Below are 23,096 nucleotides of genomic sequence, written 5' to 3'. Positions count from 1 at the left end.
TTATGTGAGAGGGTGTGGGGAAGTCCCCATTCTATTGGTGTCCCTTAATCTAATCATTATTTATTTTATTTATAATTTTTTTTTCTTTATACACTATGAGTTGAGTTCCTCTGTATGTACATTCACACACGTATATGTTAGGTGTCAACACTTGTTCCACTTCCACCTATTGCCATTCAAAGGGTGCAAATGGGTATTTATGGAAACAAAAGGGACAAGTACATCATCTAATATGTATATGCGTGCAGAAGAATTGAACTCAAACCCTATTAGCATGAAATATGAATCTCCTTATATCATAATGCATGGTCATATCAATAAAATAAGGGCTTCGTTGATTTGAATAATTGGAATTCATACTTTGTTGATTGAGAAACGCGTGGTTATTTAATCGACCATTTATCACCTAAGAATATAAAATGTTATTCTTCTTTTCAACATCGGAAAAAACATAGACTTTATAACTCAAATTTTCTTTCAAGCCATTTTGAAGGAGGACCAATAGACATCATTGAGCTTGGATAAGTGTTACGTAATATTTCGAATCTTCAATGTACAAGGGAATAATGGTGACCTTAAATTTGCGTGTGAATTTTACTATAGGTGAAGAAAAACTTCCTCCTAAACTTATGATAGTATTTAAAGGACGGTTCTATCAGTGTATTTAAAATTTGACACTTGCATCTAATTTTCTCTTATTTTTTTCATAAAAGTATTTGATGTTTTTTTTCTAATGTGAACAAATTATATCATTTCACGTGAGAACCGCAGTAAATGTTGCATTGTTTGATTTTCAACTTTTTTTAAAACCCCTCGTCTAACCATGCATTAAATAACTTTTGGAAATAAAATAATGAGGAAAGAAAGTAAGGTTATAAATATATTCACACTTTAGGGGGTGACAAACTATCAATAGAAAAATCCCTAAACTTCATCTTCATTTAGTGTATATATATCTCATGCTAACATTAGAGTTTATTTGAAGGAAGATCCTTTTAAGCATCACTATGTTTTGTATAGTGTAATGTTTCATTATTTGTCACTTGGTAATACATAAGCAAGTCCACATGATCGTGGAGACCGTGGCGGTGGATTGCTACGCCTCAAGGATTAGTCGAGATACACTTAAGCTTACACGGACACATTTAGTCCACATGATATAGGACCCTACAATCCTACATACATCAAATGCTTGAATTTTAGTATAAAATTGAGAACAAAATTTACTCGTACTCTTATTCAAAGTTTTAATCAAATTAATAAAAAATCATACACTTTATATAAATGTATAACCTAGATAAAAGAATATGATCCCTCCACCCCCCAATGAAATATGAAAATATCAATCCCAATCGGGATTTCATGAACAATTACGCTCCCATTGGCCTCGTGGCGATGATGCATGACCATGCATCAAAATCATGATTTTAAGTATCGATATTGTATTAGTGGTATCGTCTATATCGTATTAATATAGATTGAAATTGATCTCCAATCCTTGATCAAAATAAAACAATAAAACATATATTTTTTTTGAAATACAAGGTACAAAAGTGATCCATAATCACCTATCCTCAAAGATCCTGTCGATATCGATCCAATCGGTTACGAAACCGAGAACTAAATCCATGTCAGGACAGAGAAGTGAGAGAGAACTCCTCCCAGCAAAAATTAGAATTAAAATATGGAAATTGCAGTCAAAGTCAGATCACAGACACACCTCTGAGTCTCAGACCTCTCAGGCTCACACACCTCCTCACCGCCCTGGTAGGGGTAGGCAGGAGTGGCGGCTGCCTTTCTTCCACGTCTCTGTTGACAGTTCGCCTCTTTCGTCCTCAAGGTCTCGTGTACCAAGAAAAGAAAAACCCGAAAGCCCTCAGAGCTCTACAGGTAACTCACATTTAATAAATTTCTTTTCTCTGCTACAAACTTAAACTTTAGTTCTTAGCTGAAAGACTTCCTTCCTTCCTTCATCCAGTTTTTCTTCTTCTCTTCTGGTTTAGCTCAGGTTAGTGTTCTTTGATGTCTCTCCGGCTTTGATTTTGCCTTCGCTTCATGTTTGGTCATTTGGCTTTTTTATTCAGAAAAAAAAAAAAAAAAAAAAAAAAATCTTCTTCTTTTTCTTCTTCCTCACAGCGATGGCCACATCTTCTAATCCTATTTTTTATTCTGATTCTAATTTAAAGAACCAAATCTGTTATCACTTGTCAATCTTCGTCGTTTTCTATTTATTATAATAACAACAAGAAAGATTTCAATTATTTTTCCCGTGGAGATGAACAGAACTAGTCTCACTAACGTTGGTTTCGTCTTCGATTTCAGCTTATTAGGAGGAAAGGTAGGTGAGGGGAAGTCAACCATAAAGGAGGGATCTTTCCATGGCTGAGATGAAAATGTTGATTGCAGACATGGTGGATGATTCTTGGATTACGTCTCTTAACTGTACAGGCTCTGCTATTCAATCCCCAGCTGAATGGTTAAGATTCATCTTCCTATCTCCATGTCCTCAACGGAAGCTGGTATCCGGGGTCGATCTTCTTTTCTTGCTCGTCCTCTTCGCCTTTGCTGTCCAGAAGCTTTGTTCGAGGGTCCGTTCTCGTGGGCATTCCGATTCTTCCAATGAGATACCCCTTCTTGGACGGAAGAGAAGTAATCTCAGAACTACTTTCTGGTTCAGGCTGTCCCTGATTCTAACGGTGCTGTTAGCAATCGCTTACACTGTGCTTTGCATTATCGCTCTCGTTAGAAGCACCGAATCGTCATGGAAGACACCGGAAGCTGTTTTTCTGGTAATCCAAGCCGCGACACAGCTAACGATTGCGATTTTAGTAGCTCACGAGAAGAAATTTCTGGCCGCTTCTCATCCAATGACCCTTCGAGTTTACTGGGTTGCGAACTTCGCCATTGTCTGCTTGTTCTCTGTTTCAGCTATCATTCGGCTGAGCTCCGGCCTATGGAAACAGGAATCCGAGTTAAGAACGGACGATGTGTTCTTCATTGTCAATATCCCTGTATCCGCTTTTCTTCTAGTTGTCGCCATTAGAGGATCAACAGGGATTACGACGACGGGGGAAACGGATTCTGAGTTGGAGACGGATGAGAAATTGGGAGAACCTTCGTTGAGCGAACCGAATGTTAGCCTCTACGCTTCAGCTTCTTCGCTTTCTAGAGCGACATGGCTTTGGATGAATCCTTTGTTGAGTAAAGGTTACAAATCCCCTTTGAAGATTGACGATGTGCCATCGCTTGCCCCTCAACATAGGGCCCAGAGAATGTCGGAGCTCTTCGAATCGAATTGGCCCAAACCAGCCGACCGATGTAAACACCCAGTTCGAACTGCATTGCTCCGCTGCTTCTGGCCGGATCTCCTCTTCACTGCTTTCCTGGCGGTCGTTCGTCTCTCCGTCATGTATGTTGGTCCAACTCTGATCCAAAAGTTTGTCGATTTCACTTCAGGGAAGCGAAGCTCCCCTTACGAGGGATACTATCTGATAACAACCCTTCTCCTTGCGAAATTCGTCGAAGTGCTTGCCAATCACCAGCATAATTTCAACTCTCAGAGGATTGGAATGCTTATTCGATCCTCACTTATCACGTCTCTGTACAAGAAGGGTCTGAGACTATCTTGCTCGGCCAGGCAAGAGCATGGAGTCGGGCAGATCGTGAATTACATGGCCGTCGACACCCAACAACTCTCCGATATGATGATGCAGCTCCACAGTCTATGGCTCACGCCTATCCAAGTGCTTGCCGCCTTCGCCCTCCTCTTCGGTTACATGGGCGTATCCGTAATTGTAGCATTTGTAGCTCTCCTTTCGGTTCTGGTGTTCACCTTGTTTGGAACCAAACGGAACAACCGTTTCCAGTTCAATGTGATGAAGAATCGTGATTCCAGGTTGAAGGCGACGAACGAAATGCTGAATTTTATGAGAGTGATCAAGTTCCAAGCTTGGGAGGAGCACTTCAATAAGAGGATCCAAGCTTTTCGTGAAGCAGAGTTTGGGTGGCTGACCAAATTCATGTACTCCCTGTATGGAAACTTTGTGGTCATGTGGAGCACCCCCGTGGTGGTCTCGTCGCTTACGTTCGGAGCTGCAATCTTTTTTAGGGTTCCGCTCGACGCAGGGAAGGTGTTCACGCTAACCACATTTATCAGGATCTTGCAGGAACCAATCAGAACGTTCCCTCAGTCTCTAATCAATCTATCCCAGGCGATGATCTCTCTCGGGAGATTAGATTCTTTCATGACGAGTCGGGAACTAGTGGACGGAGCCGTGGACAGGGTAGAAAGTTGCAGCGGCGCCGTCGCCATCGAGTTGAAGAATGGGGCATTCGCGTGGGACGATGAGGGCAACGAAGCGTTGGTACGAGATTTGAATTTGTTGATAAAAAAGGGTGAACTTGCCGCCATTGTTGGGACCGTTGGATCGGGAAAGTCTTCCCTACTTGCCGCAATTCTCGGCGAGATGCGCAAAATCTCGGGAACGGTACGTTTTCATTCTTAATTTTCTGATCACCTGGAGTTTTACCGAATCTTTTCTCTACGCGCATGCACTGGACCTATGAGACAACTATATCAAAATGAAGCTTGGTCCAAACCGTTGCATTGGTGCAGTGAGCATCGGGTGGTTGAGAGTTTCTTGAGACACGTGTTCAGATACTCTCAATCGTCACCGCACCTCACCACACTACTTATTGCAGAGAATGTAGGCTTTGGCCCAACTAACACATTGAACTGTATCAACTTGGCAAGAGGATCTTGAAGATCTGTCTCCAATTACTGGCCCCCAAGGAGTCATCTGATGGTGAGGAAGACCTTGGGTGCATGCTTGGGTCTTTTGTTGGGTGGTCCAGTAGAGAGGAGTTCGATAGCTTCGATCCTCATCAACGATCTTTATAGGCATGTAGCATCATTTATTTATTTATTTAAATATTAGGCCCAAGAAGAGTTCAAATCATGACCTATTAATTTTAATTTTGAGGTGTTGGTTTTTGTCGCCGAGCAACGTTCTCCCGGGAAGTAACATCATCCTTTAGCATACTGATATAGTACAAGGGGAGGTGTCAATGGTAGTTAATTGGCCTCATAAGATAGGCGTGAACACATTTATATTTAGCTACTTGGTTAGAGGTTCATAATCAAGATCAAGTTAATCGGGAAATAATTGGTTTTGAACAAGGTAATTGGGCTAGTTATGCTATAAACAAACCATAAACAACTTGATCAGGCTGTAAATGGTCAGTCCTGGCCGATTATTGGTGCTGGTTGATTCTGATTGGATGTCCATCGGGTTACAATCGAGGTTTAGCTCCGAACTATCTATTTATCGATTAGCCCGGTTTCAAGCTTTAAATGATTGAATCCGGTCAGACCTATCGGTTCTTTTGACACTGATTACTGTACGGCTGGAATTCCTCGACAATCAAGCGTGTGAATGTGTGATCCTCCTTAGAGTACGCTACTGTCGGAGAGAAGAAGGAAATCGCTTCTGGGACCCACTTAAACGTTTAGATTTTAGATTTGAGATTTGAGATTTGAGATTTGAGATTTGAGATTTGAGATGATTTTGTCCAGGGAGAAAAGACCCGTGATCGTACTAGTGGGCCCGTATTCTCCTTGTGGCATATTCACATGTGTTCTCGACAGGGAGAATCTCTCGCGCCTGCGAGGAAGAATCTCTCAGTCGACAAGGGGTTTACATGCTTGAGGAGGAGATAGATGTTAATATGGATTACACATGGTTGGGATCCGAGAGGTGACACACTGCCTTTTGTGGATGAAATCGTTTCTTATAATCTAATTGGTTTGGCATGAGAGATTTCTTCCTCACCATAAAATGGGATGGGACATTTTTCATCCTACATGTGAGCAATCAATATCTATTTCAATTGTTTTATTTTTGTTAATCAAGGGGTCGGTCATGATCCCTATTTCATCCTAACCATCTAGGTAACTCACGGATGAGTCATCTATCCCACTTTTTGTCATTATAAAAGTGAGAAAAAGATATATTTAGAAGTAAAAAGAATAAGTATTGTATATTCACATGTATGACTATGTGATTGTACGAGTAATAGATCCAATGAAAAGGAATCTATGATACCATACCAATGGCGATGCAAGAAATAATATAACACATAAGATTTACATGATCAAAATATGAAAGAAAAATAAAAAAATAATAATCCATGCGAGAGGACGATGATACATTGCCAAGGCTTGTGGGAAATTTTTTTCCTTGCATTTTATGGGAAGCTTCATTCTCATACTCTCATTGAATATTTGTGTTTCTTGTCGCATATATATATATATATATTTATTTAGATATACCATCAGAAAACATGTGAATCTTTCTCCCATATTGTATTTATTGTCAATTGTGCCACAGCCGCAAACATTATAGATTCACAACGACGACACTGAAAATGGCGGCTTAACGCAAGGCAGGGTGCCCATATTTATGGCACGAGCCAAGCGTTGCCCCGCCTTCCTTTGGAGTGGTTGGGTTTACAGTTGGGCACTTGGGTTTCTCTCTTTTATTGACATCTCTTACCTGACAAGATAGCGTGGATCACCCGTGCCATGCTACATGACATGTAATTCTCCCTTTGAATGTTGGGGGAGGACTGGAGGAGGCATTAATTTATTAGGTTTCAATATTAATTACTCGGCAACCAACTTTGTGTTTTATGAAGTATGTATGACCAAGGGATTAATGGAGTAATGCCAAGAGGAAACAGACAGTGGATATAAATAGATTTTGGATGGATGCACTTCCAGTTGTTCCTATGATGTTGAGGGTTAGCCACTCAACTTGGACTTTTCTTTCTACAAGCTTGTGGAGAATTGGATCTCTTTTTGAATCAAATCTCACCAGCACAGCCCTCAATTTATGCTCCTTATCTATTACATTGGATGGCCTGTAGGGTTTGAGGGATGGGATGGTTTGAACCATTCAGTTCCACCAATAAGTGTCGGTGTTTCATGGGGAAGGTGAAAATAATAATTTCACAGTGTGGATAGCCTGACGTAGAGATTTATGGGTACTTAAACATCTTACCACCTAGGCTGTGTTTGGTAGTCATCCGAATAAATGTTTTCAGTGTTTTTTCGTTTTACGGGAACAAAAAAATAGAATCTTCTGTTTGGTGTTTGTTGATGCAGAAATCCGACCATCGACCCCTGAAGAAAAGCCTGCAAAAAAGGAGGCCGGAGGGGTGCTCCGACCAAGACGATTTGTTGCCTAAGTCAGTTTCAGTTAACCAATAATTTATTGGAGTAGTGGAGAGAGAGTGACAAACTGACCTCCTTTCCTCTTTTATAGGGTGCATGAATATAGCATGAAATACCTTATTTACCCTTATAGTTAAGTTCCTTGAGTTGTGAGGAGCCTCTTAGTATGTGGTTGAAGGCCAAGTGTCCTACATTTATTGGTGAGGTTATTATATGGTATATCAGTGTTCATAGTTCATTTTTCCCTTTTTTCGAAACGAGTTAGATAAAAAAAAATACTAGGAACGAAGAAATGTTGCAACATTGATGAGTTTCATCCCAAAACGGAATTTTGACACAAAAATAGAAAATTTTGATTTTAACACAAAAATGTTGTTTCTGGAACAGATTGGCTACCAAATGCAGCCCTAGCTTTTAAAGATAAGTTCTATCCAAATCTCCAACAAATAGTATCAAAGCTAAGATTGTGATAGGGTTAGGATGTGGCAACCCATTCTGCCTTTGAGGATAAGGTCGGGGGTTATAATCTTTCCCCTAATGTCATGGCAATAAGAGTGCAGAAACTAATAGCCTGATTGATAAAGTCTCAGCTTGCTTGGAGCCTTGGGTCATGTTTGGCCCTAAGAGTTAGTTCCAAACTGTAAAATGGGTTGGGCCTGCATGTAACATTTTTATTAGCCTGAACCAAGGTTAATGACCTTGCCCATTATTAGTCTTGGACTGTTGGGCTCATCTTTGTTCTACATGGAAGCCCATCAGTGATTGAGTTGGGCTTGGGTGAGTCTGACCCATTTGAACACTCTCAGCTGGACGGCCTGTTTCTGTGAGCAAAGGCAGTGAGGTTTCTAAAATAAACACATTTTAAGCAGAGATGCCATGAGATACATGGGTTGCATGCTAGGGTGTCAATATAGAGAATACTTTGTGCTTTACTTGCAGATTCTCCCAAATCCCAATAATGTTTCCTTACTGTGTCCTTGCTTCAACAGGTGAGAGTTTGTGGAACCACTGCTTATGTAGCACAGACTTCCTGGATCCAGAATGGAACAATTCAAGACAATATCCTTTTTGGTTTACCAATGAACTTAGAAAGATACAGGGAAACAATCAGGGTTTGTTCCTTGGAGAAAGACTTGGAAATGATGGAGTTTGGTGACCAGACTGAGATTGGAGAGCGTGGTATTAACCTTAGTGGTGGGCAGAAGCAGCGTATTCAACTTGCCAGAGCTGTTTATCAGGACTGTGATATATACCTTCTTGATGATGTCTTCAGTGCAGTTGATGCCCAGACTGGCTCAGAAATTTTCAAGGTGATTGACATTTTTTACTTCTTCACTTGGATTTATTTCAGCAATGTTACAATGTTCATATTTTTATTTCCCAGCCAACACATCATTACAGAGGCTACTGTTAGATTTTTTTTCTGTGAAGTTGGCTTCCAGGTTACTGTGAGTTGAGTAGAAGTAGCAACCGTAGCCAGCCCAATTGCCATACCTAGCTAGCATCCACACTGAAGCTACAGATGTTTAGTCCTCTTCAAAAATTAGTCGAACTCTCTTTTTAATTCTTAATTATCGCGATAATGTTTCATGTTGCAGGAATGTGTGAGAGGAACCCTTAAAGATAAGACCATCTTGCTTGTAACCCACCAAGTTGACTTCTTGCACAATGCTAATCTAATTCTGGTAAGTTTGATATGGTTTCTAGTCTTTATGCTCAATTGAAACTGACAGTGAGATGGGTTTTCTTTTTGGTTGCCGCAGCTTCAGAGTTTAAATGGTCTTCAAGAGAATGGGCCTGATACTTTTATACCATTATATAAATTAGGGGTAGAAATGATTCATTTTGTACAAAGATCAAATGACCTCATTTATACTTTCTGTTTGAAAAATCAGTATGATTCGAGATGGACCACTTTTAACATTATGCATACTGAGATTATGGGGAGTTAAAATTAAATTAATTCATATCAGGTGCTGATCAAGCACGACCATGATTATAGTACCATCTTAGATAACTCTCAAGGTACTGTTGGAGGACCCATAGCATGTATTTTTTGTGGATATGAGTTCCACAATTTAGTAATCCTCATGGGTTTGTTATTAATGAAGTTACTCTTGTGGTTTATGCTGCCAACTGCTGCTGTTTTTAAACACTTATGTTGAGAATTCTTGGTCCATTGTCGAGTCCTGCATTGCCTAATTCGACAATTATATTTTCCAACACAATTTTTCTCTTTTCTTTTAATGGTGTGATTAGTCATCTGCTTATCTAATAACTTTGTCAAAGCTCAAAATTTCTGAGGAAGTTGGCTGAAATCTTTATTCATGTTTATATATTCTGATTGTAATATATGTGTTACCAACCAGGTCATGCGAGATGGAAAGATTGTACAATCTGGGAGGTACAATGAGATTTTGGAATCTGGTACGGATTTTGAAGCCCTTGTCACTGCCCATGAAACATCCATGGAACTTGTAGAAATGAGTGCAAATGGACCTAGTGAAAACTCCCAACAAACTTCGAAATCTCCTCAAGCTTCTCCAAACCATGGAGAATCCAATGGTGTAAATGGTTCTGTTGAGCAGCCCAAGTCTGAGAAGGGAACCTCAAAGCTCATTAAAGACGAGGAGAGAGAAACCGGCCAAGTTAGCTTGCGAGTGTACAAGCTTTATTTCACTGAGGCATTTGGGTGGTGGGGAGCTGCTGCTGTACTATTAATGTCTGTGGTATGGCAGGCATCTCTAATGTCAGGTGACTATTGGCTGGCATTGGAGACTTCAGAAGATAATGCCGCTTCATTCAAACCCTCTCTGTTTCTTGAAGTCTATGCAGCGATAGCAGCAGTTTCAATTGTTTTGGTGGTGATCAGATCCTTCCTTGTCGCATATGTGGGACTCAAGACTGCTCAAATTTTCTTCAAGCAGATTCTTCATAGTCTCTTACATGCTCCAATATCTTTCTTTGATACCACTCCTTCAGGAAGAATTCTGAGTCGGGTGAGATTTTTTACCTCCAATCTTTATGTATAAGGGTCCGCGTTTTTTTACTACTCACTTCAGCGCATTTATTCCCTTATCATACGGCCTTAGCCATTTCCATTTCAACTGACATAAGTTCTCTGTTCTAAATCCTTCTGCAGGCATCAACAGATCAGACCAACGTTGATCTTTTCCTCCCCTTCTTTTTAAGCATGACAATTGCAATGTACATTACAGTTTTCAGCATCATCTTTATTACATGCCAGTTTGCTTGGCCAACAATATTCCTCATCATCCCGTTGGGTTGGCTGAATATCTGGTACAGGGTATGAACATCTTTTCCTCTAGTCTTGGACCTCTTGGTATCACATAACTCTTACCAACCGTTGGTTTATCAAAGAAAATATGGTTACCTTGGCTCTCCAAGGTGAATGCACTACTGGCATATTCACTGCAGATCAATGCTGTTGAAGTATTCTCCAGGTGCTGACATGGTGGCAGCTTCAGCATTGATGTGCAGAAGATGCCTTTGGCACATTATGTACTTCATTTTTTTCAAAAATTGCAACCGCCACCTAATCATCATGGTATGGATAGCTCTCATGCATGGGATTGCAATTTTTCCCAATCAGTGAGGAACACCTTTGGCACATTATATGACTTGAGAGGTTTATGCTTTGTACAATTTGCCCATCACGGTACACATTGCACTCATGCATGGGATGGGAACACATTGGATGGATCCAGCTGGAAGTACTCTTCCACTCTTAGGTGTTCCCGACTGATTTACCAAGCCCTTGAATGTTTCAAAATGGTAGGGCATTCAATCAGTTCAGTCTTTCTGAGGATAACTCCAGTGTTGAATTGCCTAGTGGGAATAGTCATCCCAAGCAGCATTGAATAAAGAAATGGCACTTTGACCATCTTACAGTCTACTTGGCAGACTAAGTTGTAAATGAGTAGCCAATTCAGGTTCACACTTTTATCTACTCCTTCACTGTTTGAGTTGTAGGGTTACTTCCTTGCAACATCTCGTGAGTTGACCCGCCTTGATTCAATCACCAAAGCACCTGTTATTCATCATTTCTCTGAAAGCATTGCTGGGGTTATGACGGTTCGGTGCTTCAGAAAGCAGGGAAGATTTATTCAGGAGAATATTGACAGGGTCAATAGGAATTTGCGTTTGGACTTCCACAATAATGGATCAAATGAATGGTTGGGCTTCCGCTTAGAATTGATTGGCAGTATCATTCTGTGCGTTTCTGCGATATTTATGGTCTTTTTGCCTAGCAGTATTATCAATCCAGGTAGCTGCTACCCAACATATCTTCATATTTGCATTTCCATGTGAAATCTATAGTTTTAAAACTGTACTCACTTGAAAGGGGTTTACATGTTCTAGTATGCTTCTTTACCTAGTATCCTGTCTTCAGCTTCTATTTATTTATTTATTTTTCACTGTGCTGATTGTGCATGTCATATTACTTAAAACATTCTCTCTTAGTTGATTAGATTAAATCATTTGGAACATACCTGCTACTCCGGCATATTCATGTTCAAATTTTTTCGATACAAATGCAGGTGAGGTGGAAAATCTCACCATGATGAGGATTATTGTTTATATAGAATTATGGAACTACAAATAGCTGTTAAAACAAACTGACTGACTGATACGAGACAAAATGCTTATGCTAGTGTACGTAATTTTGAATTGGAATTGATTATTTCAGTAAGTTGACACTTTGTGTATTTTATGTTTTTGTGTTCTCTCTCTAAACCACATTGCCATGATTCTTGTTAGGATTGATGTTTTCCTTCCCTTGAATATATCCTTTGACACTTGATCCCCAGCATTCGGCAGCTTGACCCGTAGAAAGAGTATACTCCAAAGTATTGTTGTTGATAGGAAACCACTTGACCCAGGAGTAGAACAAGGGGGGGGGGGACTACCCTGAATAATTATGTTGCTTCTAGAGACAAATCCTTGGGGGAAAAGCAGAGATGCTTCTTTTTTCTTCTCAAAAGACAATATCCTTAGACCAAGCGCCAACCGTGAAGGTGTATGGCCATTCTCAAGAACACAAATTATGGAATATCACAAATTTTGGAAAACACTTAAAAATCCATTATTGGCTTCAGCTATATGAGTGTGTATCTGTGTTCATAATGAGGGAAGTACAAGAATGATCTGTAAACTAGTTTTTCTTCTTAAGTATATGGTATGAAATGTTTCCTTTGCCCTTAAATATTGATCTTTTGTCATTCTGATACTGACTGCTTGTTTTTTTTTTTTTTGTAGCTTATGTGGGGTTATCTCTTTCCTATGGAATGTCTCTCAATGGTGTTCTGTTTTTCGCCATATATATGAGTTGCTTTGTGGAAAACCGAATGGTTTCTGTCGAGAGAATAAAACAGTTCACAAACATTCCATCTGAAGCGGCATGGAGGATCGAAGGTTGTCTGCCTTATCCGAACTGGCCAACCCAGGGCAATGTTGACCTCAAGGACTTGCAGGTACCTAATGCAAATTTCTCGTGTATCTTGGTATTGCATAACTTATGGTATAATTTTCTTGAGGTCCAGGATACAATTCAACAAGCTGGAGTAAATTATCTTTCATTAAAAGAAATAATCTTCATTTTTTTTTCCAAATGAAAGAGTCAATCTCATCTCTATCTGGGAACTTCTCTTGATACTGTTACAATAAAAAAGTTATAAATATGGGTTTTTCCCTTCACCTGAATTTAGCATGGTTATATCAAGAGCCAACATTGGATTGTGGATATCCTTGAGGCCAGATAGTTGACTAAATTTGGTTATCCAACTCAACTTACTTGAGCCTTATCCCAACTAATTGGAGAATGGGTACAGAAGTCCTTTTTTCCGTAAAGTTAAATCACAAGCACTTTTTGTCTTTTCTTTCTGCTTCGGATGAACTTACTTTTGGCTTCACTTGTCATTTGAGCACCTTCAACTTCAATCATGTTGTTCCTAATTTTTTTTTTTCTATATGACTTAACCAACTCAATTGACTGCTCTCCAGCTTGTAGCTGTTGGCACTGGTGCATTTATTTCTATTCCCGTCCTCTCTGGTCATTCCATTAATCCGTCCTAACATTCTCATCTCACCTGTCCCATAAAGTTGATAAGAATGTTATGGATTGGATGGATGGGTGGCATTGTTAGTTGCCCTTGTGTCATACTCATACAGTTTTGAGTTGTACCTCTCTGTTCCTTATTCCATCTTCCATGAACTATGGATGCTTCATGGCTTATGTGTTAAGACAATGCATAAGGTTAATTGCAACTAAACAAGAGGAGCAGTTAGGGATAGAAAAATGTCTCTTATATGGTCTCTACCCCATCACACCCTTGCCCCACCCCAAACCTCTTTTCAAGTGGACACAGTGTTGGATATGCCGCCAACACACTGAAGGTATAGAATTTGTTGGATATACAGCAGTAAACCTAAGCTGAACCTCTGTTTTTCCTTGGTGCATGTTTGATGCTCTTTGATCATATAAGTTGCATGGATAAATTTATCAACAGGTTAGATATCGACCAAACACTCCTCTGGTTCTGAAAGGCATCACTCTCAGCATCCAAGGAGGAGAGAAGATTGGTGTTGTTGGTCGAACTGGGAGTGGCAAGTCAACTTTGATCCAAGCTTTCTTTAGGTTGGTGGAGCCTTCAGGAGGAAAAATAATTATTGATGGGGTAGACATTTGCACACTTGGTCTTCATGATCTCAGATCCCGTTTTGGAATAATTCCCCAAGAACCTGTCCTTTTTGAAGGAACTGTCCGAAGCAATGTTGACCCTGTTGGACTGTATTCAGATGAAGAAATATGGAAGGTACATTCAAATTCCTGACTGATGGTAATCATCATAATTGCAACTTAACTTTGGTCAATTCTCAAAGAAAATGAACACACAACTTGCCAAGAAAATTGTGGGAAAAAAAAATTTGCAGCAAAGATTCAAAACTAATGATTTATCAACCTGTTTGTATAGCCTGTAGCAGACAGGTAGATATTTTCATGAGTTCTCAATTTTGATCTTTGTTAGGCTATTTAGTATCATTAGATTAAGGGCTGATCTTTTGGGATCTTTAAATTTTTGCAGAGCCTCGAACGCTGCCAACTTAAGGAAGTTGTGGCTGCAAAACCTGAGAAACTTGATGCTCCAGGTCTCTCTCTCTCTCTCTCTCTCTCTCAATACAACAGCAAGGATACATGGATCCTTGATCTCCAATCAGCTCTTTTCAAAGTCATGTGGTAGAAGGCCTAGGTTATGCATGTCTTTCCTCCCCACCTCTCTTAGGATTATTTTAGGCCTGCCCCTGGTTCTTGTAGATATTTCAATCTGAATCAATCTCTCTCTGTCTCTCTCTTTTTGTGTCAAAATAAATATGTAAAATGTTTTTAGCTTCTTTGTTGAGATTGATAATTTTATACCTTCAATGTTTCTAGTTACTTATGTTTGATGAACTGTTTATAGTGGCTGATAATGGGGACAATTGGAGTGTGGGACAAAGGCAGCTTCTTTGTTTGGGGCGTGTAATACTTAAGCGCAGCAAGCTTTTGTTTTTGGATGAAGCAACTGCTTCTGTTGATTCACAAACTGATGCTGTGATACAAAAGATTATCCGACAGGATTTTGCAGCCTGCACAATGATAAGCATTGCTCACAGAATACCCACAGTCATGGACTGTGATAGAGTGTTGGTTGTAGATGCTGGTATGTTCTTTGCAATCTGGATTATCCATAGCCTACCCTTCAAACTTTAATGCATTGTGAATGTTTCCTATTTGAAGTTACTGGTTGAATTTCACAGATACTGTCAATGTCAAAAATTGTGACTTTCCTGGTTAATCTAGAACATTGGTTTAATAACTTTTCTGGAGAAGTTATGTGCAATAGGAAGTCAGATCAGTTAGTGTTAGATCAAATACCAAGAAATACAAAAAATAAAAAAACAATAGATCCGCACGACACAGAGATTTAACGAGGTTCACACACCAGGGTGGTGTGCTACGTCCTCGGGCGAAGAAGATGTTTCATTATGCAGAAGAGAGATTACACCAAAAAAATGGCGAGAATACTCGCCCTGAAACCCTAGCTCGAAGAACCCCCAAAATACAATGACTTTCTCAACAAGCAATAGTGCATTATATATCCTCCAAGTCGCGGGTTGACCCATTGGGTCACGGTCGAACTATAGCACCCCCATACGAGATCATTGATGGACTCCGGGCTTGGGCCTATCGGCCCAACCTCTCTGCTTCCATCACATATCTCAAAAAACTTCCCATTCGGGTCGCCGCCAAAATATGTCGGAGCGGATCAGTCTTCAAAACGGGTCAAGAATTCGAGACAAACTTAACAAATCTCCACCTTGGCTTGAATTCTCCTCCAACAAATAAACAAATAGCTAAAATCTTCATCTTCTCCAATAGCCCTCCAAAGGGCTGAACTCAAACACGGCAAACACCAAGTAAGTTCAAGCAATGCTCGAACTTACCAACACACAAAGGCTTAGTCAACATATCAGCTGGATTGTCTTCAGTACCAATCTTCAACACTTGAATATTACCTTGAGCAATTATCTCTTTTATGAAATGATACCAAACATGAATGTGCTTTGTCCTCTCATGATACATCGGATCTTTAGTCAAGTGAAAAGCATTCTGGCTATCACAATGGACAACAGTCACCCCATGATCCATCCTGAGTTCTCCCAACAAACCTTTAAGCCAAATAGCTTCTTTAATTGCCTCAGTCATTCCCATATACTCTGCTTCAGTAGGAGATAATGCAACTGTAGCCTATAAAGTAGCTTTCCAACTAACCGTACTTCTTCCAAGAGTAAATACATAGCCTGTGAGTGACCTCCTCTTGTCAAGATCACCTGCATAATCTGAATCAACATAACTAGATAAACTATCACCATGCCTCCCAAACTCAAAACAAACACCAGAGGTCCCTTTCAAGTACCTAAGTATTCACTTCACTACTTCCCAATAAGCTTTACCTGGACATGTCAAATATCTGCTCACCACACTGACAGCTTGTGAAATGTCAGGACAAGTGTAAACCATAGCATACATAACGGATCCAACTGCACGAGAGTATGGAACACGTGACATGTAATCCACCTCTTCATCTGTCTTAGGTGATAGAGCAGTTGAAAGTCTAAAATGAGATGCAAGAGGAGTAGTAATAGGTTTGGCATCTTTCATGCCAAAGCGATTCAATACGTTCTCCATGTACTTCTATTGAGATAGCCACAGCTTCCCTACTTTTCTATCCCTCTTGATCTCCATACCAAGGATCTTCCTTGCTGCCCCCAAATCTTTCATCTCAAATTCAGAACTTAATTGTTCCTTCAACCTGTTGACCTCATTCCTATCTTTTGTTGCAATCAACATATCATCAACATAAAGCAACAAATATATGAATGACCAATCAGAGAGCTTTCTGAAATAAACATAACAGTCATATTGACACCTGGAGTATCCAAAACTAGCCATAATTGAATCAAACCTTTTATACCACTATCTAGGAGACTGTTTCAAACCATATAGGGACTTCTTCAACAAACATACATGGTCCTCCTTACCTTCAATAACAAACCCTTCAGGTTGATGCATATAAATCTATTCTTCTAGTTCACATGCTGTTTTCACATCAAGTTGCTCCAACTCCAAATCATGCATAGCAACTAAAGCAAGTAGGACATGAATAGAACTATGCTTAACAATAGGTGAGAAAACATCATTAAAATCAATTCCTTATACTGACTGTAGCCCTTTGCAACCAAATGTGCCTTGTACCTAGCATCTTCAACACCTGAGGCAGATTCCTTCTTCTTGAAGACCCATTTGCAATCAACAATTTTCTTCGCTGTTCTCGGCTTGACAAGCTCCCAAGTCTGATTTTTATAAAAAGATTCCATCTCCTCATTCATGGCAATCAACCATTTTATAGAATCAATTGAAGTAGCAGCTTCAGAATGTGTTGCAGGCTCACTATTTTCAATTGTATTTGCAACAGACAATGCATAAGCAACAAATTCAGCATGCCCATACTTTTGTGGTTGTCTAATATTCCTCCTTGGTCTATCATTGGCAATGTTGTATCGCTCTTCTTTTTTATTTTCTTGAGCATCATCTCCTTCAGTAAAAGTAGGCAGCTGAATTGAAGTAGATTGTGCTTTGTTTGAAGATGAACCACCAATTTCAAACTCCACCTTCTCTCTAGATTTTTCTTGACCTTCATCACAATGAACATGAGTTTCTTTCCTAGGATGCAACATAGCAGATTCATCAAAAGAAAAAAATTTCTGCTAATAAGAAATTTTGGAGACTTTGGATCTAGACACCACAACTTGTATCCTTTCACTCCAGATCCATACCCAAAAAAAATGCATTTCTTAGCCCTAGGTTCCAACTTCCCTTCATTTACATGTGCATAAGCAGGACATCCAAACACTTTTAAATTTAAGTAGTCTGTAAGTTTACCTGACCAAACTTCTTCTGGAGTCTTGCACTCAATAGTTGTGCAAGGGGATCGATTCACCAACAAGGTTGCTATGTTAACTGTTTCTGCCCAAAACTCCTTACCCAATCCTGCATTTGATAACATACACCTCGCCTTCTCTAACAAGGTTCTATTCATACGCTCTGCCACTCCATTTTGCTGGGGTGTTTTAACAACTGTATGGTGTCTTGCAATACCTTCATTTTTGCAGAACTCATTAAAGTCACCTTCACAAAACTCTAGGCCATTATCGGTTCTCAACCTTTTAATTTGTTTCCCGGTCTGCTTCTCAAACAAATTCTTTTACTGTTTGAAAGTGACAAATACTTCATTTTTGTGCTTCAAGAAATAGACCCAAACCTTCCTAGAGAAATCATCAATGAAAGTAAGTACCTTGCACCAGCCCCCGTTGAAGCAACCCTGGAGGGCCCCCATAGGTCTGAATGAATGTAGTCCAAAGTTCTCTTTGTCCTGTGAATAATAATACTGAAACTGACTCTTTTCTGCTTCCCAAACACACAATGCTCATAGAACTCCATTGCTCCTATACTCTGACCACACAACAAGTCCCTTTTACTTAATGATGTCATCCCTCTTTCACTGGCCTAACCTCATATGCCATAAATTTATGACATCTGATTCAGACATAGATGATGAAGCTGCTGCAACAGACCCAGTGACTGTAGTACCCTGCAACACATACAAACTGCCAACCTTGATTCCTTTCATCAACAAGATAACACCCTTGCTGATCTTCATGACTCCACCTTCAGCTGTATACTTGCACCCATTTGAATCAAGAGTGCCTAAACTAATGAGATTCTTCTTCAAATCAGGGACATGTCTGACATTAAACAAGGTTCTGACAATGCCATCATACATCTTGATATTGATCGTTTCCATTCCAATTGTCTTACAATAAGCATTATTTCCTATCAAAACAACTCCATCTCGAACTGATTCATATGTGGAGAACTATTCACGGTTAGGACACATATGTTAGGAACAACCAGAGTCAATAATCCATTCATCCTGTGATTTAACTGTCATTAGTCACCAAAAGCATATCAGACTCACTCTCATCTTCAACAATACTAGTTTCTGTAGAATCATCTATTTTCTCTCGATTTTGAGCACCACCACCTGCTTTCTGCTTATTTAAAAGCTTATAGTATTTAGATTTAATATGCCCATTTTTCTTACAGTAATTGTAGGTCAAATTCTTGTGCTTAGATTTTGATCTAGCCTTCTTTTTGTCACCATCTGAACCCCTTTCATTCATTCTCCCTCTAGCTACCAAATCAGCTCCATTAGATTTATTGGTAGACGTCAACTCATCATCAATCTTCTGCTTGCTTTGCATATTCGTTTTGACATCCTCAATAGAGATTGTCTCTCTACCATAAATCATGGTATCTCTAAAATGCTTATAAGATAGAGGCAGAGAACATAACATTAATAGAACCAAATCTTCATCGTCTATTTTAACATCTATCATTTTCAAATCAGTAACAATAGAATCAAACTCAGATATGTGGGATTTAATAGAAGTACCTTCACCCATATGAAGGATATACAGTTGTTGCTTCAATCTCAACCTATTGGTAAGGGATTGAGATTCTCTAACTTCACCCATAACTCTGCAGCCGTTTTCTCTGAGAGAACTTCCTGTAGAACATCTTTCGAAAGACACAACTGAATAACTGAAATGGGCTTTAGCATCCAAATCGTTCCAATCATCATCGGACATAGTTGCAGGTTTCTTCGCCTTGCCAAATAGGGTTTTCTTCAAACCTTGCTGCGTGAGAGCAGCCATCATTCGAACCTGCCATAAACTAAAATTGATGTTGCCGTCAAACCTATCAATATCGTATTTCGTTGAAGTCATGGATCGAAGTAAACCAAAGCTCTGATACTAGTTTGTTAGATCAAACACCAAGAAATACAAAAAATAAAGAGACAATAGATTCGCACGACACAGAGATTTAATGAGATTCACACACTAGGGTGGTGTGCTACGTCCTTGGGTGAAGAAGAAGATGTTTCACTATGCAGAAGAGATTACACCCAAGCAGCGGCGAGAATACTCGCCCTGAAACCTTAGCTCGAAAAACCCCCAAAATAAAATGACTTTCTCAACAAGCAACGGTACATTATATATACTCCAAGTCAGGGGTCGACCCATCGGGTTGCGGTCAATCCGGTAGAACCATAGCACCCCCATACGAGATCAGTGATGGGCTCCGGGCTTGGGCCGATCTGCTTCTATCACAGATCTCATAAAACTTCTCATTCAGGTCGCCACCAAAATATGCCGGAGCGGATCAATCTTCAAAACGGGTCAAGAATTCGAGACAAACTTAACAATTAGATCTATTAATTTCTGCAAAAATTTTAGCTTTGTTGATGAGATTATTGGATATTAACAGATGGGGCTCAATTTTTGAACTTATAGTCACTTAAAATTTAAATCACACGCCTTTATTAGGATATGATTTTATTCCTATCTTGTTCAATACTAGATTGTCTTTTACATTACATTTAAGCTCCTTGGCCTGAACATTTTCATGTCTCTTCTCTGAAGGATGCATTACATTGCTTTTTCGGCAGGGCTTTGGGTTCTCTTTTTACTTCGAAAAATAGCTTGTCCGTTACTGCCCGATACCTCCTCTTTCAATTATCAAAACAAATTACTCTTGCTGTTCCTGCCGCTGATGCTTGCCAAATCATCATCAGCACTATAGTGCCATCATCCATGATTCATGCAGTTAATTGTTGCTTTTTTGGATTTGAAACCTTTCCAGTGCTAGTTACTATCTCTTCCTTGGTTTTCCCAATGAAAATGACTCCTCTCTCCTTTTTCTTGTTCATTTTGAGGGATTTCATTGTTCAGATGTGCTTGCTTGAAGGCCTAAAGCTGAGCCCATATTTTATCCAGTCTATTTAAGGTGTTCAGAAGTTCTTTTCCCTTATTGTTCTAGTTTTGATCTGTTCTGACCTCTTTTTGGACTCAAGTAGATTCTCTCTGGCTGATTTGATTTTGGATCGGTTGGGATACTTTTGAACCTTTAATCTTTAATTGGCCCATCATAGTGTAGCAGAACTAGGGTCCTTGGGGATATTTTACCAGCCCATGTAAAGCCAGTTTCTTTTTGTTCTCCCTGTATTGCCTTGTTTACTTGTGTCATCCTTTTCATTTGAATATTTGGAGTTTCTTAGTCATTTTGTTGACCTCTTTACCAGCATATAATCCTCTTATATTTTCTTAAATAATTGTTGCAATGTTGAGGGTCATAAGCAAACATATTAACTTTAATACCATACCAGAAGCAAAGGATTTTGATTTCCCTTATTATATGTTAGAATTAGAATTGGATTTTGGTTCTTTATTGTGTTAACATTTGATGTTTGTTTGTTTGTTTGTTTGTTTGATTGATTGTTTTGGGCAGGACTAGCAAAAGAGTTTGACAAACCATCTTGCTTGCTTGAGAGGCCCTCTCTGTTTGGGGCATTGGTTCAGGAGTATGCCAACCGTTCATCTGGTTTATAGAGGATGACTGCTAAAGGTAGAAGTTCCGTGCCCATCCCAGTGATCTCAGTGATTAGTAATTGCATAACTGATGAACACAAATTCAACTACCAGGCAGTAGAATTTCCATACGCCACCCCTCCCCCAATCTTCTCTTTCGAAGTATCACAGAAATCATCCACAATTTATTCATATTGATATTGATAATTTCTACTTTCGGGGCTTTGGCCTTTTCACAATAGGATCTTTTATTGTGTTGGAACCATTATGATAGATTTGTTAAAACAGGTAGACATGGAATTCCCAGAGTCAAATTCTTTTGAATGAAATACTAGAGGACCATTTCGTGGACAACTGCTATTCATGATGACTTGCTCATTGCACGGAAGCGAGGCTGGTTAATATCAATTGAAGGTTCAAAAGCAAGGATCATACTCCAGATCACACTAGCTTGAGCCTGAACTTAGTTATAGGTCTATCAGCAGTATTAGCATATACATGAGAGGACTAGTGCCCGATGTACTTACTACTTAGGGTTCACCCCTTGGTCAGAGGGTTTCATGAAGGAAGACAACCACTGTGCTAGCACTCCATCAATTAGTCTGTTACGCCAAATTACTGCAACCATCACTAGATCCCCACATTTCCTTTAGAAAATAATATGTAAGACTTGCCTTTGTAAGTGTATTCTCTGTGGGGTAGGATTGATTAGTCTGTATCTTTTAACTTCAATAGTGAAAAGTTGATTTTTGTTTCTTAGATAACTGTATTACATTGTGAATCGCAAATTAATTCACTGAGATCCATATTGTCATCAGATTGACCATGATTAAGTAGATGATATGGTGATATAATCTCATGTTGCAGGAATCCACTGGAAAAAGAGAAGCTTTTTTGACATTCTCCCTGAGAGAAGTGGGTTCTTTGTGGAGCATCTCTTTTGTTCACAATGAAACATTCTAAATTTATACATCAATATATAGTAAGTGAGTCATCAATGATTGGTAATACCAAGACTCATAATGTCTGACTACAATGATAAGGATCTCTTCGATTTAGGGTCTGACATACCGAAAATCAGTTCTCCAATAAGTGATCACCAATTGGCAAGAAATCAACCCTAGAGGTACATGTCAAGCCTGGAAGACAATTGGCCTAAAGCTATAGGAAAACTATTGAGGTACATAATCGTGCGGCGTGCCATGCACATCAAGATATTACTCAACCTTCTACAAGGGCCACGCCGTTTAGTTACGAAACAGTACCTTGACACACCATCAGCCTCTCCAACGTGAATTATGGTCTACAATAACATGTCATACCACCAATCTTGCCTACATGAACGTCCACATAACCAATGTGACATCAAGACTATGCGACCCCAGGCCACTCCATTCTAAATATGCAAAAGTACCGTAAAGTTCAACTCTCTTCATTAAGCCTACAACTCTTTTATTTCCAAATTGTTATAGTTGTTTACCCAGAAATCTAATTTAGGTATCCGAGAGTCCCCATCAGAGTCCATTCCAATCACCTCCCCTTGCTCTGTTTCTCTGACTCTTTGTGTGCTGGTTATCCTTCAGATTTTCATGACAACAAGGACCAATTGTAAATCACCAATGAAAATTTTATTCCTCAAACAATTGGCAATAGTCCATTCAAAAAATTATCATTGATCTAGTTCAATGTACACATGAATGTACACTGACACTTATATCACAAAATCAACATTTTTGAGAACACACAATATAATTACCATATGAACAAATCATGAACAATTTCTAGATGAAGACATAGGACAACCAAAAAC

The 23,096-nt window shown here is 39.4% G+C and overlaps 1 protein-coding gene across 4 annotated transcripts; it reads left to right on the top strand.

The window, feature by feature from the left end:
* Positions 1-1,620: 1,620 nt before the first annotated feature.
* On the top strand, positions 1,621-22,103 carry LOC122057901 (ABC transporter C family member 14-like). Of its 4 annotated transcripts, none has more exons than XM_042620262.1 (13): positions 1,621-1,890; positions 2,323-4,487; positions 8,224-8,544; positions 8,833-8,919; positions 9,604-10,233; positions 10,377-10,541; positions 11,228-11,522; positions 12,515-12,729; positions 13,765-14,070; positions 14,341-14,404; positions 14,716-14,955; positions 21,207-21,323; positions 21,579-22,103. In XM_042620262.1, exons 2-12 carry the CDS (start codon positions 2,379-2,381, stop codon positions 21,305-21,307), a joined length of 4,533 nt encoding a protein of 1,510 aa, XP_042476196.1. In that variant the 5' UTR covers positions 1,621-1,890; positions 2,323-2,378; the 3' UTR covers positions 21,308-21,323; positions 21,579-22,103. The 4 variants fall into 4 exon arrangements, with proteins under 4 accessions (XP_042476196.1, XP_042476193.1, XP_042476195.1 ...); XM_042620259.1 differs by having other exon boundaries at positions 1,622-1,890; positions 21,575-22,103; XM_042620261.1 differs by lacking the exon at positions 1,621-1,890 and adding an exon at positions 1,943-2,008 and having other exon boundaries at positions 21,575-22,103.
* Positions 22,104-23,096: the final 993 nt, after the last annotated feature.

Source organism: Macadamia integrifolia, chromosome 12 (assembly GCF_013358625.1).
Source record: "Macadamia integrifolia cultivar HAES 741 chromosome 12, SCU_Mint_v3, whole genome shotgun sequence".
Classification (NCBI taxonomy): domain Eukaryota; kingdom Viridiplantae; phylum Streptophyta; class Magnoliopsida; order Proteales; family Proteaceae; genus Macadamia; species Macadamia integrifolia.
Note: the sequence above shows the minus strand (reverse complement) of the source record. Positions and strands in the feature narration are given on the sequence as shown.

Coding starts and splice junctions, on each gene's coding strand:
- LOC122057901 (XM_042620262.1), top strand. CDS start 2,379: ATGGCTGAGATGAAAATGTTGATTGCAGACATGGTGGATGATTCTTGG. Junction 14,071..14,340: donor CAGATGAAGAAATATGGAAG/GTACATTCAAAT, acceptor AAATTTTTGCAG/AGCCTCGAACGCTGCCAACT. Junction 14,956..21,206: donor AGTGTTGGTTGTAGATGCTG/GTATGTTCTTTG, acceptor TGTTTTGGGCAG/GACTAGCAAAAGAGTTTGAC.